Consider the following 12,205-nt stretch of genomic DNA (forward strand, 5'->3'; position numbering starts at 1 on the left):
TGGAAAATGGATGGAATTCGAGTTACAGAATACCATATTTTCATGAATGCTTATGTAAGAACAGCAATAATAACATGTAACTGTAATTTACACGAATACTTGGCATTCTGGAGCTGTTACTTATGAATGATCCAAGCCCTCCCCAACTAAACCACCTGTGATTTGTCAGTTATTCCATTGCAAATGCAGGCTACTGGAGCAGTCTTTAAACTTGAGATCACATTGTTTAAAAAATATATATTTTTATAACATCCAGTATTCTTTAGACAGATGAGAGAGTCAAGTTCCCATGCGAGCTGGAACATACTTCATGTAAGACTGATTTTAATTAATTTCAGCACTTTCATAGAAGGGACTGTTCCAGATCTGTAACTGTTCAATGTTGTATTCACTTCACAGTGTATCAAGCACCAGCGTTGCCATGGATTGGTTTCAAATAACCCTTTATATATAATTTTATATTTATATATATATATAGTTATATCAAAACTGATAGTACATAGTATAACTGGAAGAGAAAGAACTAAACTTATAAGGATATGCTGAAAGGATGGAGTTTGTGAACACAATAAATAAAAATTCCCTCCCCCTCCCAACCCTCCTCCCAACAAAAAACAAAAAACCAGTTGCAATGTACATGTAAAATTGTGCACAGCAGATTTTTTTTTTTTTTTTTTTTATAAAAAGTAGATTCAGGAGCACATCCAATTATAAATGATTGTTAGGAAAATCATATAAAACAATGGAATACATAAAAGTGTCAAGAGTAATCGTCAGGGTGCGAAATTCCTTGGTGGCCAGATGCCCATGGCAAGCAGAAATCATCCTGGCAGCATCACTAAGAGGTCGATGTCCACAGAAGATTCTCCAGGGGTGCAAGCAGCATGGGCAGGTGGAGGATTTGAATTTCATACCCTGATTCATAGTTTTCACAATTCCATGTGCAATTTCAGAAAGATTCATCATTTACTGCTGACATGTCGCCCTTTGGCGTGGAGGAACGGGAGGAGCCCTTGTCTGTGCTCTCTGACCCCGAGCTGCTCTGGTTCTGCTGTTCTGACCCTGCACTGGAGGTCACTGTGGATGAGGATGTTGAGGAGGAGCGAGTCTTTTCCTTAAAGTCTGTGATAATGACGGTGACATTGCCCACAGTTACTGCCAACTGCTGTGCGGTGCTCCTGTCCACGTTTTTCAGCCGGGGCCTGAAAGCAATACCATGAGGGAACAGCCAATTAAAGAAGCTATGGATTAAAATAGCATCTGACAGAAAGTCGCCAATACAAAGACTTCATGACACTGTGGCAATGAATCTAAACTGCCTACCACACATATCAAAACTGACTAAACAAAGTTTGCTGATCGACGTTAGCAATAATGGAAATGACCATCAGCTAGCAAAGCTCTGCACCACTGCAAAATTACTATTAGTTTATCTTTTTCCTGTTTGGCCACAGTATTTAAGCATCAAAAAACCCCAAAAAACAAAAGGTCAACAGCCCTACATCTAGTTCTTCACCCCATCGTCTTAGCCTATATACTCACAGGCACAAAACTACCCTAGGTTCTTGATTGTGAGTAAATAAATCAGAGCAGCAAATTTAGTATTTCATTCTAGTTTCAAAGTACCTTGAGGTGTGATTCGTTTCGCTGGTCTTTGTGGTGGCATTCGCAGACTGTATACTATTCGCTTCGCTAGGAGGATCTTTCAGAATATCAGACTTTGGTCTAAAAGTAGGGGATACAAACAAGAGGCATTCAAAAGATAGCTCTGATTCACCTGCAGATCAATATAATGTGCTTACCCAGCAACTTACTTTGTTTTCTTGTTGGTATTTTTCTTGGTAACACTAGGACTAATTTCCTTATCTTTCTCAGGCTTCTCTTTGTCTTGCTTTTCCACTTTTTCTTTCTTCTCCTTTTTCGGGGGTGGGGGAGTGGCGTACTGTTGTGCCACTTGCTGTGCCACCAGCTGAGAATTGATCCGAGGTTTTCTAAAACGTCCAAGAAAAGATATATCATTACTTGCTTTATACACTTTTTAAAATTTTTTATTTGGTGTCATAATTTCTTAGGTGTTTTAATATTGGTGTCTGGCAACTCTAAATTACATGGTAGGTGTTATTTGTACATTATTATTTTAATTTAGTATGGGTAAGTCCATAAAACTTTTCCTTTTTCAAAGGAAATGATATATTCCCGTGTGCTCACACAGACACACACATCCCTGTGCAGTAAAATGGTCTTGCAGTAAAATGGTCTTTCAGCCAATAGAACATGACAGGATTTGTAAGAGTGCTGAGAACACTACTACTTTTGAGCTGTCAAGATTATACTGACTGACAGCTTTCAAATACTCCTGCTACAGGGGGTTAATCTCATTTTATTAAATGGACACCAGTAATCCCTTGAAAAGAGAATGAAATTAGAAGTGTGACATTCGTGCCTCAATCTAATTGTTCCGACTTGTTCTGCTCCCCTGCAACTCTGTGATTGGCACGGACAGCACATATAGAGCAATAAAAGGTAACTGTGGTTCATACTAGCTCCCAAGGGGATGAAGACTGAAAGTCACTATTTTAAAAAATCTTAGACAAGTGATACATTCATTGTGCCATCAACCATTATGTCTGTCCCAATCTCCAACTGACACTGACTCTTAGCACTATTGTTTACAAATTTTAAGGGGTGCCAGTAAACAAACACTTCTCAGAAAGCAGGACCATTCACAAACCCAAGTGAGAAAGGGAAAAAAGGAATGCCTGTGCGCTATTTCCATATAACAATTTTCCCATCTAGACAGACACTTAATAATATAAATTCTCCAGGTACAAGATAGAAAACAAATATTCAAATGAGTCATTAATGAGGTGAAGCAACTGGCTGCCACAATGTAAAGGTCACTTTCAGATTCTACAGCTCCCTTTCCATTCTCCAGGATGAAGGAATTGACCAGAGAAAAATAACTGGACAGACGAAGTCTGGCTCATCAACGGGACAGTCAGTGGAGGATTGGAAAAAACAAAAACAAAAACAAATCCAGGAAATACAAAACAAACAAAGCTGCCTTTTTACATACTTCTGCTATTCTTCACCAGGAGACAAAGAGAGACAGCTAGTTGCCAGGACCAACTCTAGGTCATCCTACAAAGTTTTATGATGTCACTGACCATGCTAGCTGCCAATCAACTGTGTACTCCTCAGTGGCAAAGAATACATCTCACTCGCCTTTGTCACCATGGCACTCAGCAGTGCCAGGTAGTCAGTACAATTATCTACTGGATGAAAGACAAAATAAAATGCAGACTGAGAAGAGGACCCCAAGTTTTGGTGACAAAAGGGCCGCTGGTGTTATTTAGGAGAGCAGGCCACAAGGGATCAGGGGCTGCAAAGATTAAGGGACTGAAGGCTGCTGGAGGAACAGCACACAGGCGTCAACAGACTCCGCTTTGAGATCTGTGGTGCTTGACTAAGGGGAGGCTCTGGCCGTTACCCGAAGGAGTAAGCAGGCTCTGGGAGGATTTCTATAGGAAAGGGGGTCTTGCATCATGCTGCACATTGGAAGAAAGAGAAAAACTGAGGGCAGGCAGGAGAGAGGGATTAGCTCACAGGGAAAAGAGAGAGAATACGACCAAAAGTCCTAGGGAAAGGAATGAGGACACTTTCTACGGAGACATGAGAAAGATGCTAGGTAAAGATAAAGCGACATTTTTACTAGGAAGATGATAACCTGAAGAGAGCTCTCTCTTCGGGCCTCTTCCTTTCCAGGGGAAGTAGGTGATAAGACAGAGCTAGGGTGGGGGTGCTCGTGGGCAGAATCTGGAAATGAGAAATCAGAGATTAAAAAACTGTGATTAGAAGTGGCACCTGGGGTTGGTGAACAGCAGGCACTAACAGTACAGTAGAAAAGAGAGCTGGTGATGAGCAAAGAGAGAGAAGGGATTTACTCACAAATTATCCTAAATGGCATAAGTGTGGTATGCCAAAAAGCAGCAGCTCTCAGCTACCCAGAGATCCAGCTTATCCCGAGTGTGTTATTCCCTAATGAGGCCAGCTTGCCAAGGCTCTGGGCATACTGTAGACAGCAGGTAAGGTGCGTGTCTGAATGCTGCTGCCACTGTAATCACACAACACTTTAGCAAATACATTCTCAATTCTTCAGTGTATGCAACACAATCCAATACCTACAGGACAAAATCTATCACACAAAAGGCAAACTTCAGGCATAACTCCTTCAATACGCAGCAAATGAGCACAGCCGTGTGCATTTCTCACTTGATTCTAAGAAAACATTTGAGTAGAATGGTGAAGTAAGGGTTCTCTCTCTGCTGGTCAACAAGCCAAAGTTTCACAAATGAGAAGCACCCAAGGCTAATTGGGATCTGATGATTACCAAGAAAAATGGGGCATCTGCTAAAATCAACGCCTGTGTTGTCTGAAAAGTACTGATGTGTTCTAAATGTCATACATATATCTCTAAATGACAACCTAACTTTTAAGCCACCACTCACCCCTTCCCCACCAAAACCCCTCAACAACGGGTAAGCACTCATCCATATAACTGCTTTTGCAAACTAGGTTCTCCCAATAAGTGCCACTGTATTCTAGGTCAGGGAGCAGGGTATGAGGCAGGGAAATTCACCTATTGGAAAGGGAAGGTAAAGAGAAGGAAAAGGGCCACCAGTGAGAGCCCTCCCAAGTAGAGGGGCCAACCTGTCAGAACTGTTCTGGCAGCTCTTGCCATCTGCCCCCCTCTTTACTTCCAGGCTAATACTCTCCTGGCTGCATGTGGAAAAACGGGAATGTGCCATCTCCACTGGGAGAGCTACATACTTTCCCATGAGGCCGCACTGGGTTCTAGACTTGATATTACAAACTGTGCCTGAAGCAGGAGAGGAAGAACCATTTCACAGCCATCATAGGACAGGCACAGCATGAAGCCAGATTTAACACAACAATCCCTAGAGGAAGACTGTCATCTCTTTTACAAATTACAAAGACTGAAGAGCAGAAAGATTAAGAAACTCATCCGAAGTTCACAGTTAAGTGCCTGAGCTGGGATTTGAACCTGGCTCCCTCTGAACTCTCTATGGACCCCTTCCTATGAAGGTATCCTCAAGCTAGTGTTCCTGCCTTTCTTTGAAGAGCCCAGCCTTGTCTTCATGTGTGTATAAAAGTTTGTGGGGGGGGGGGGGGGGGACAATGTGACTTGGGCATAGGGAACTAAGGATGGAAAACCCTGGTTCACCCAAGTTCTGGTTTAGCTAAACACCTCTCCGAGAATCCCAATGCCCTCATTATTCTCTACGTCTCACTCTGGCAAGAAGGGTACTACCTGGTTATCCTTAAGGGAAGAGAAAAGGGCAGAGGGAGCTGGCTAGATTGTTTTCCTTGCTTTCCACTGCCTTTGGAACATTCTCTGTAAGGAATGAACCCATACTATTCAACACCGCTGATCAATGAGAAACAGTGACTTCCCACAAATTCTCATGGCTTAATAAAGTCTTCTAAGTGTCACACAATGCACTGCAAATGGCTCTTGTTTAATGGGCAGAACTTTCAACAAGTAGAGTCAATTCTTCAATGCGGAGCTAGCTGACAGCCTGTCTCCAAGATTTGCCAAGTTTCCCAACTAATAAACCTTTAAAAAGCAACTAACAGTCTTCACAATACAGTGGAAAATATCTGATCAAAACACATGGCCTATAGCTTTTCGTGTCTAGACCTCAAATTAAAACCAATCAAGTAACAACAACCAAAAAATCCTACAAAACGAAAAAACTACTTCAGAGATATAATATAGTAAACAGAGAACCAGTTTCTCTCATAAGTTTGGCACCAAACAAGTTTCTAGTATCTTCTTCAAGACAATAATTTCTTATGGGAAAAAAATCTTCTTGAAATACATTATTTTATAGGTTTATTGTTGCTATTTCAATAGTTTACAAATGAAAATGTGCTATGAGATTTCAATACATAGACATCAAGAAAACATTTCTATTTATTTGCATTTATTTTTTATTTTTTATTTTTGTCTTTTTTTGTGACCGGCCGCACACCAGTGAGCGCACCGGCCATCCCTATATAGGATCCGAACCAGCGGCGGGAGCACTCCCAGCACCGCACTCTCCCGAATGCGCCACGGAGTCGGCCCTTATTTGCATTTAGATGGCTAATATTTCAGAAAAGAGTCCATTTCATAAAAAATAAAGGAAATCTTTACCTGGGACATCCTTAATTTTTGAAAAGGAAAAATTTCAGAGTTTGAGCACATGTGAACACAAATGAGAACACAAGATACTTTTCTGGATGGCTTTGATACATGTACTCATACCACTCCTGGAGAACACAGGCAAAAGTGGTTTTGTTTGTTTTGGGGGTTTTTTTAAAGAGGAATTTCCCCCACATACCTTTTTGTTCCTTTTCCTCTTATGTTCTCATGGAAATCTTAGATCTTACTGCTCATTTCTCAAGTACTTCTGTATATCTCAGCAACCATAACAAGCAATGAGACAAAGCCATCTTCTTGTGGTTCAGGCAACAAAGACCATGAAGAATCTCAAACAAATTGTATTTTTCCTTGACTGTGTTTTGCCTGCTTTTGGAATTCCACCTGGTGTTTCACCTTTCAACTAAAATACCCCAAAGGCTCTGGAATCAGAGATCAACTCCATCTCAAAAAGGGATACTTTGGGGCCGGCCCGTGGCTCACTCGGGAGAGTGCGGTGCTAATAACACCAAGGCCCCGGGTTCGGATCCCATATACGGATGGCCGGTTCGCTCACTGGGTGAGCGTGGTGCTGACAACACCAAGTCAAGGGTTAAGATCCCCTTACCGGTCATCTTTTAAAAAAAAAAAAAAAAAAAAAAAAAAAAAGGGATACTTTACAATTAACAATTCCTTACAACTTACAAAATGTCTTCACCAAATCAGTTTACACAGTCCTTGAGTTCTTTGTAAGTTGCTTTTATGTTCCCCAAGACCCTTCCTTGCCTTGGTAATCTGTTAGTTGAAGAATAAGCAACCTCAAGTATTTAACAACTTTGAGCAGGCCTTTCCACTGAGTATACTTGTTGTCAGGATTCTTTATGACAGGTCACATCATGGTATGGTAATTAACAGGAGACTTCTCCACATGACCTGTTGTCCTGTGCCTACACTCAAAAGGCCATCCTATGTACATGTATGGGTGGGCTAGAATTTTACCTCATTCAACAATGACTGGAGTTTTGTATTACTGCTGCCCCAAAATGTACATATCCCAGCTGGGAACATACCAAAGTACTCTGTGCACAGTTGCAATCCTATAACACCTGCTGACTAAAATGTTTTAAAAACAAAACAAGAATGGTAGTAAATCCAACCTCAGGGAACCGAGTAGGCCAAATGTGTGAAAAGTGCTTTATAAACTGCCCAGAATTTTTTTCTTTGCAAAAGTGCCTTGATAAAGGTATACTGAGGCTAAATAAATCGATCTTTGTTTAAACTAGTTTGTATAAGGTGATATAATCTGAGTTATAAACACCAAATTGCAAATACATTTTTGGAATATGATCCATTTTTAAATTGGGTAATGCCTGTATTTACCTTTAAGGCAACACAGTGTTAAGAATCAGAGTTTTTCTATTCCAAAAGGATTGTCCACTAAATACTAATGGTCCCTGGCTTTGATGACTAGTACAACTCGTTTTCTGTTCACCTGACCCACCCACTGCTGACCCATTATATTTTCTAAATACCAAGGAACCTATATGACTTTGCGATTTCACGGAAGCCAACACTCATTATAATATAGATAATTATACTCACCTATCAATTAACTTTACTAGGATCATGTATTGCAGTGCATTATTAATTTTCCTTTACTTCCCAAGCAGTATGTCTTTTTACAGTTCTTTTCTCTCCTAAGATGTACTTTCCTCTCTCATGGAATCACTTATCTTCAATTTCTCAAATCCTTTGGCACATTGGATCAATCCACTAGGTAAGGGGTCTTGGTCTCTTTCTAGATTACTCTTTCCCACCAGAAATACATCCTTGACTTTAGAAAATCACTCTGCTTTGAATTAGAAAACTAAAAACTTCCCCCAAACCTGACTCCAACTATTAAATTTAAAAACTCAGGTCATACCCTTTCTCCCACATATCTATCCTTTGGTCATCTTCACAGGTAATAGGGAAATAGTATAGTATAAAGGAAGAAAAATAAACAAGCAAACAAATAAACGGCTTTGGAGTTAAGACAACCTTTGGATTTTATCCAGACCCTGCTACTGAGCTTAGGTAAATTACTTGAAATAGGAATGGGTCCACACCTAATTTACAGTGCTGAAGTCTAGATGAAATGAGGTATCGTTCACTTAGCTTTTGTCATAGCACATGTAGACAATCTACAAAATTATTCCCTGTGAAAGTAATACACGCATTCCAAAGCACTACTTTTCCAGCTGTAGATGTGTGTAACACCCTTCCTCAGATACTAGTGGGAGACAAATGGAAAGATTTACAAGTGAAAGAAGCTGGTACGCCTGCCCTGGGAAATGGTTCTAGAGACATAAATCCTTCACATACGTTAGCATCCTAGTTAATTAGGCTGTCTACCAGCAAGAGCAGCACGAAGGAGCCTCATCAACATACTGGCTGCCAATTTTTCTGTGTATTTCAGGGAGAATTTTGGTTTTGCAGATATCCTTTTTAAAAGAGGAGACCTTTAGGAGAGGCCACCAGACTTTGATTGTACAGTATACATGGTATGACACAAACTCTCACCAGATACAGCTTGGTTAGGAATAACTGGCTCCAATGGAACTAATGAGCATCCTTAACTTAGAAGGTAGCAGATTCTGAAATGTTCTGCCCTAGATTCAAAATTGTCACTTTGAATATTCAAATGTCTCATCCCCTGAAAACACACTTACTTAAATACTTGATCACTAGTAAGTGAAAAGCACTATAACTATTTGCAAGTCAGGAACATATTTTCAACAAATAAAAGGAGCTACAAGTGGTTTTGATTCTTGGAAACAAAACACCTATTTTATAAACCAATCTGGCAGCAATGGACAGACTACAAATCTGGCATCCTTCCATTTCCTCTCCCCTGTGGTGCCTATAACAGAATTCTATTGTGGTCAAATATTTTAAGTAAATGTCCCATAATAAATATGCCCTGTAGGTCTTCCATAGCACTTCAAAAAGCAAGGCCACTGGCAAAGAATGTATTAGTTGAATGTATCATGTAATGAAAAACATTTTCTGAATTGTTTTGAAAATGGACCTTTTTTGAAGATGGCTAGATTTGATATCTCCATTGCACATTTTCAACACAAATTTTATTCCACAGTAAAAAAAAAACTTCACTGTTAAGACTGAAAAGGGCCTTTCTTTTGCCTGTTGAGGATTTGGTCTCAGTCACGTTTTAGGATTATTGTCACACTTGAGGAAGCGTGAGTCTCACAGCAAGTGCTGGTACTGCAACTACAGGCAAGGTAGAGACAAACCTCTCTGCACCTGCCTAGTCTGAAGGAGGAAAAGCCTATATGAGTGTAAGCATCCAACCCTACTCCCTGGGGCCAGCATCCTCTGCTTCTGAAATACAGCGTGAATAAAGGGGCAGAGATGTAACATTCCTTGTGCCACCTCCTCTCCCATCTCAGTTTCACATTTGGCATTTTGGCTTATGTTCTGAAATTCATACACTTTTCCTGGTGCCTACTATATGCCAAGGCAGGGTGCTGTGCATTTGGTGTATGTGTGGACATATGCTTATTTTCCAAGGTGTAAGCTAGATATGACACAACAAGTTTCAATGGCCCAGACCTCTGGTTTTATGTGGAGTCCTCCCTGTCACACGAGCTTGGAAACAGGACACAATAGGAGAGTTGCCTAAGCTCTCCATTCTCTGCTTTTTTGTATTTATTTTCGATCCCTAACTCTGTGACTTTGGACAAGCTATACAACCTCTTCAAAGTTTAGTTTCTTATGGATAAAAGCAGTGGAGTAGGCGATCTTTAAGGTTTCTTTAGCTGAGACACTTACATTCAATATTTAATAGAGACAACAATACAAAGTACCTGTTCTTGAGGTGAGGTGCAGGCAAGTTTCCAGTTTATGCTGTTAGTAACTCATTTAGTTTGTTTTTTACAGTCAGAAATAAGCACCACATTTTACAAACATTCTACAAACTATATACTGTTGATTTAGTGACCAGTACATGACCTCTCCCTCTTCTCCAAATATATACTAAATTACCTTATAAATCATGTCAATGATTAACATGAATACAAGAAACTACAAATCTCTAAGCAAACCATATTTTCAGATGCAAATAAACTTGATAAATCAAGTTTTTCTCCAAGAAACACTATACTAAGGCAATCCAATTTGCTCTGCAAATTACTTTATAGCTGTCAAAGATCCCACTTAAAGTACATTTAACCATTTTGAAATTAACAGTTCATGTCACAAAAGTTGATACTTGCAAAACACAAAATAACTAGTAATTCTTCAAAGGAAAAGAACTATTAGATAATTCAAAGAAATTCAAGGTCTAATAAATTGGTTGCCTTCCTCAGGTGTTGGTTTCCTCATCTGTTAAATTAAGGGTTGGACCAAACCAAGATAATCTTTGATATTTCCCTCCAATCTAATCTTTAAAACAAAAACTTACGTGCTGTACTAGAAAATAACAGTTCTGACAAACAAGCTATTTCATGGTCAAGTGACTGCGTTATAACAGGTTTTCTAAATCACTGGTAATTAAAACATACTTGAAGCCCACTATCACTTCAGAAGGCAGCCTCGTAGTCTACTGCAGTGTTTTCACAACCTCAGCACTACTGATATTTTGGTACTCATAATTCTCTGTAGTGGGGTCTTGTACTATGCACCATAGGATGTTTAGCAGCCCACTAGATGCCAGTAGTATCACTCACCCCCCTCAAGTTGTGACATCCAAAACTGTCTCCAGACATTGTCAAATGTCCTTGGTGGGTGAGGAGCAAAATCCCCCCAGGTGAGAATCACTGATCTCTTACCTACCCTTATACAGTATAAGGGAATAGGAGTATCTGCAAAATGGGAAGGCAGCCCAGAAGAAATAGAACTTCCTCCATCAAAGTTTTATCAAAAGATAACTGCCCACAACATCCACGATGTTGGACGTTGTTAATTACTCTAATTGACGGGGTAGCTACAGGAGGGTAGGACACAGGAAGAAAAACCTAAGAACGCCGAACATACGATGCCGTGTTCTCTCTACACAAAGCTGTGTGATCACTCTTCTCATACCAGACAAACCCTTGAGGGAAAACCACTTGATGGTCTCTACACAATTACAACTCTGACAATATCATCTATACCTTAGACATTTCAGGTTAATCATGGTCTTTATTTCCAGTAAGGGAAGAAAATGGCTTTTGAATAAGGGAAGAAAAACTTTAGGGTATCTTTATTACTTTAAATGGTTGAAAAATTAGATGTGAATGAAGGTGAAGACTCTGAAATTACCAAGTGAGTTTGACAATTCCTTCAAATCAATAAATATAGTTTTGTTTTGCTGGGAGTGGTGGGGGACAGTGTGGCACGGGAATAAGATGAGAACTCATATGCCAGTTAAACAGTAATATTTGAATTTAATATTGGTCACATTTATTACATATATATGAAACATTTCTCAGAAGAAATAACCAAAAATAATTAGATGCATAAAAATAGAAATTTGAATGAGAATATTTGGAGACACATTGTGAATAGTCATGCGTCACATCCTAACACACCCAAGCATATACCATATCTTTGCGTCTAAGGAATTAATTGCGCAAGTATCAAAATTCACACTAGTTAGAGAAAACATCTGTCAGAAGATCTTAATAGTCAATGCTTTCTAGACTGTGCCTTTCTCATTTTGAAGGACCAAAGGAACTGGTGTTTAAGACACTACATTAACAAATATTTCTATATAAAAAATTAATTCTGTATCCCCCCCACCTTGGGTACTTTTCTCATGTAGGCAAAATTCTCAAAAGAACTTTCCTAGCAAGTAAGTTTGGTAAAACGATGCTAAATGAATGTAGCAGAATGGGTGCTATCTAATTTTTTCAGCATCAAAATTTATGACTATTATGTTCAGAACACACTGTTGGGGATACTGTGGTATGAACACTCCCCCCCCCCTTCCTCATTCTTCATGTGCCAGTGGGACCTCAT

The 12,205-nt window shown here is 39.7% G+C and overlaps 1 protein-coding gene across 1 annotated transcript in view; it reads right to left on the reverse strand.

The window, feature by feature from the left end:
* Nucleotides 1-658: 658 nt before the first annotated feature.
* RYBP (RING1 and YY1 binding protein) overlaps nucleotides 659-12,205 on the reverse strand; it is a 73,026-nt gene continuing 61,479 nt past the window's right edge. Inside the window, exons 3-5 of the mRNA XM_063114038.1 lie at nucleotides 1,815-1,991; nucleotides 1,627-1,725; nucleotides 659-1,202 (exon numbers count right to left, since the gene is read on the reverse strand). Coding sequence (XP_062970108.1) covers nucleotides 950-1,202; nucleotides 1,627-1,725; nucleotides 1,815-1,991 — 529 coding nt within the window. The 3' untranslated portion in view covers nucleotides 659-949. The remainder of the gene's footprint in view (nucleotides 1,203-1,626; nucleotides 1,726-1,814; nucleotides 1,992-12,205) is intronic.

This window comes from Cynocephalus volans, chromosome 11 (genome assembly GCF_027409185.1).
Source record: "Cynocephalus volans isolate mCynVol1 chromosome 11, mCynVol1.pri, whole genome shotgun sequence".
Classification (NCBI taxonomy): Eukaryota; Metazoa; Chordata; class Mammalia; order Dermoptera; family Cynocephalidae; genus Cynocephalus; species Cynocephalus volans.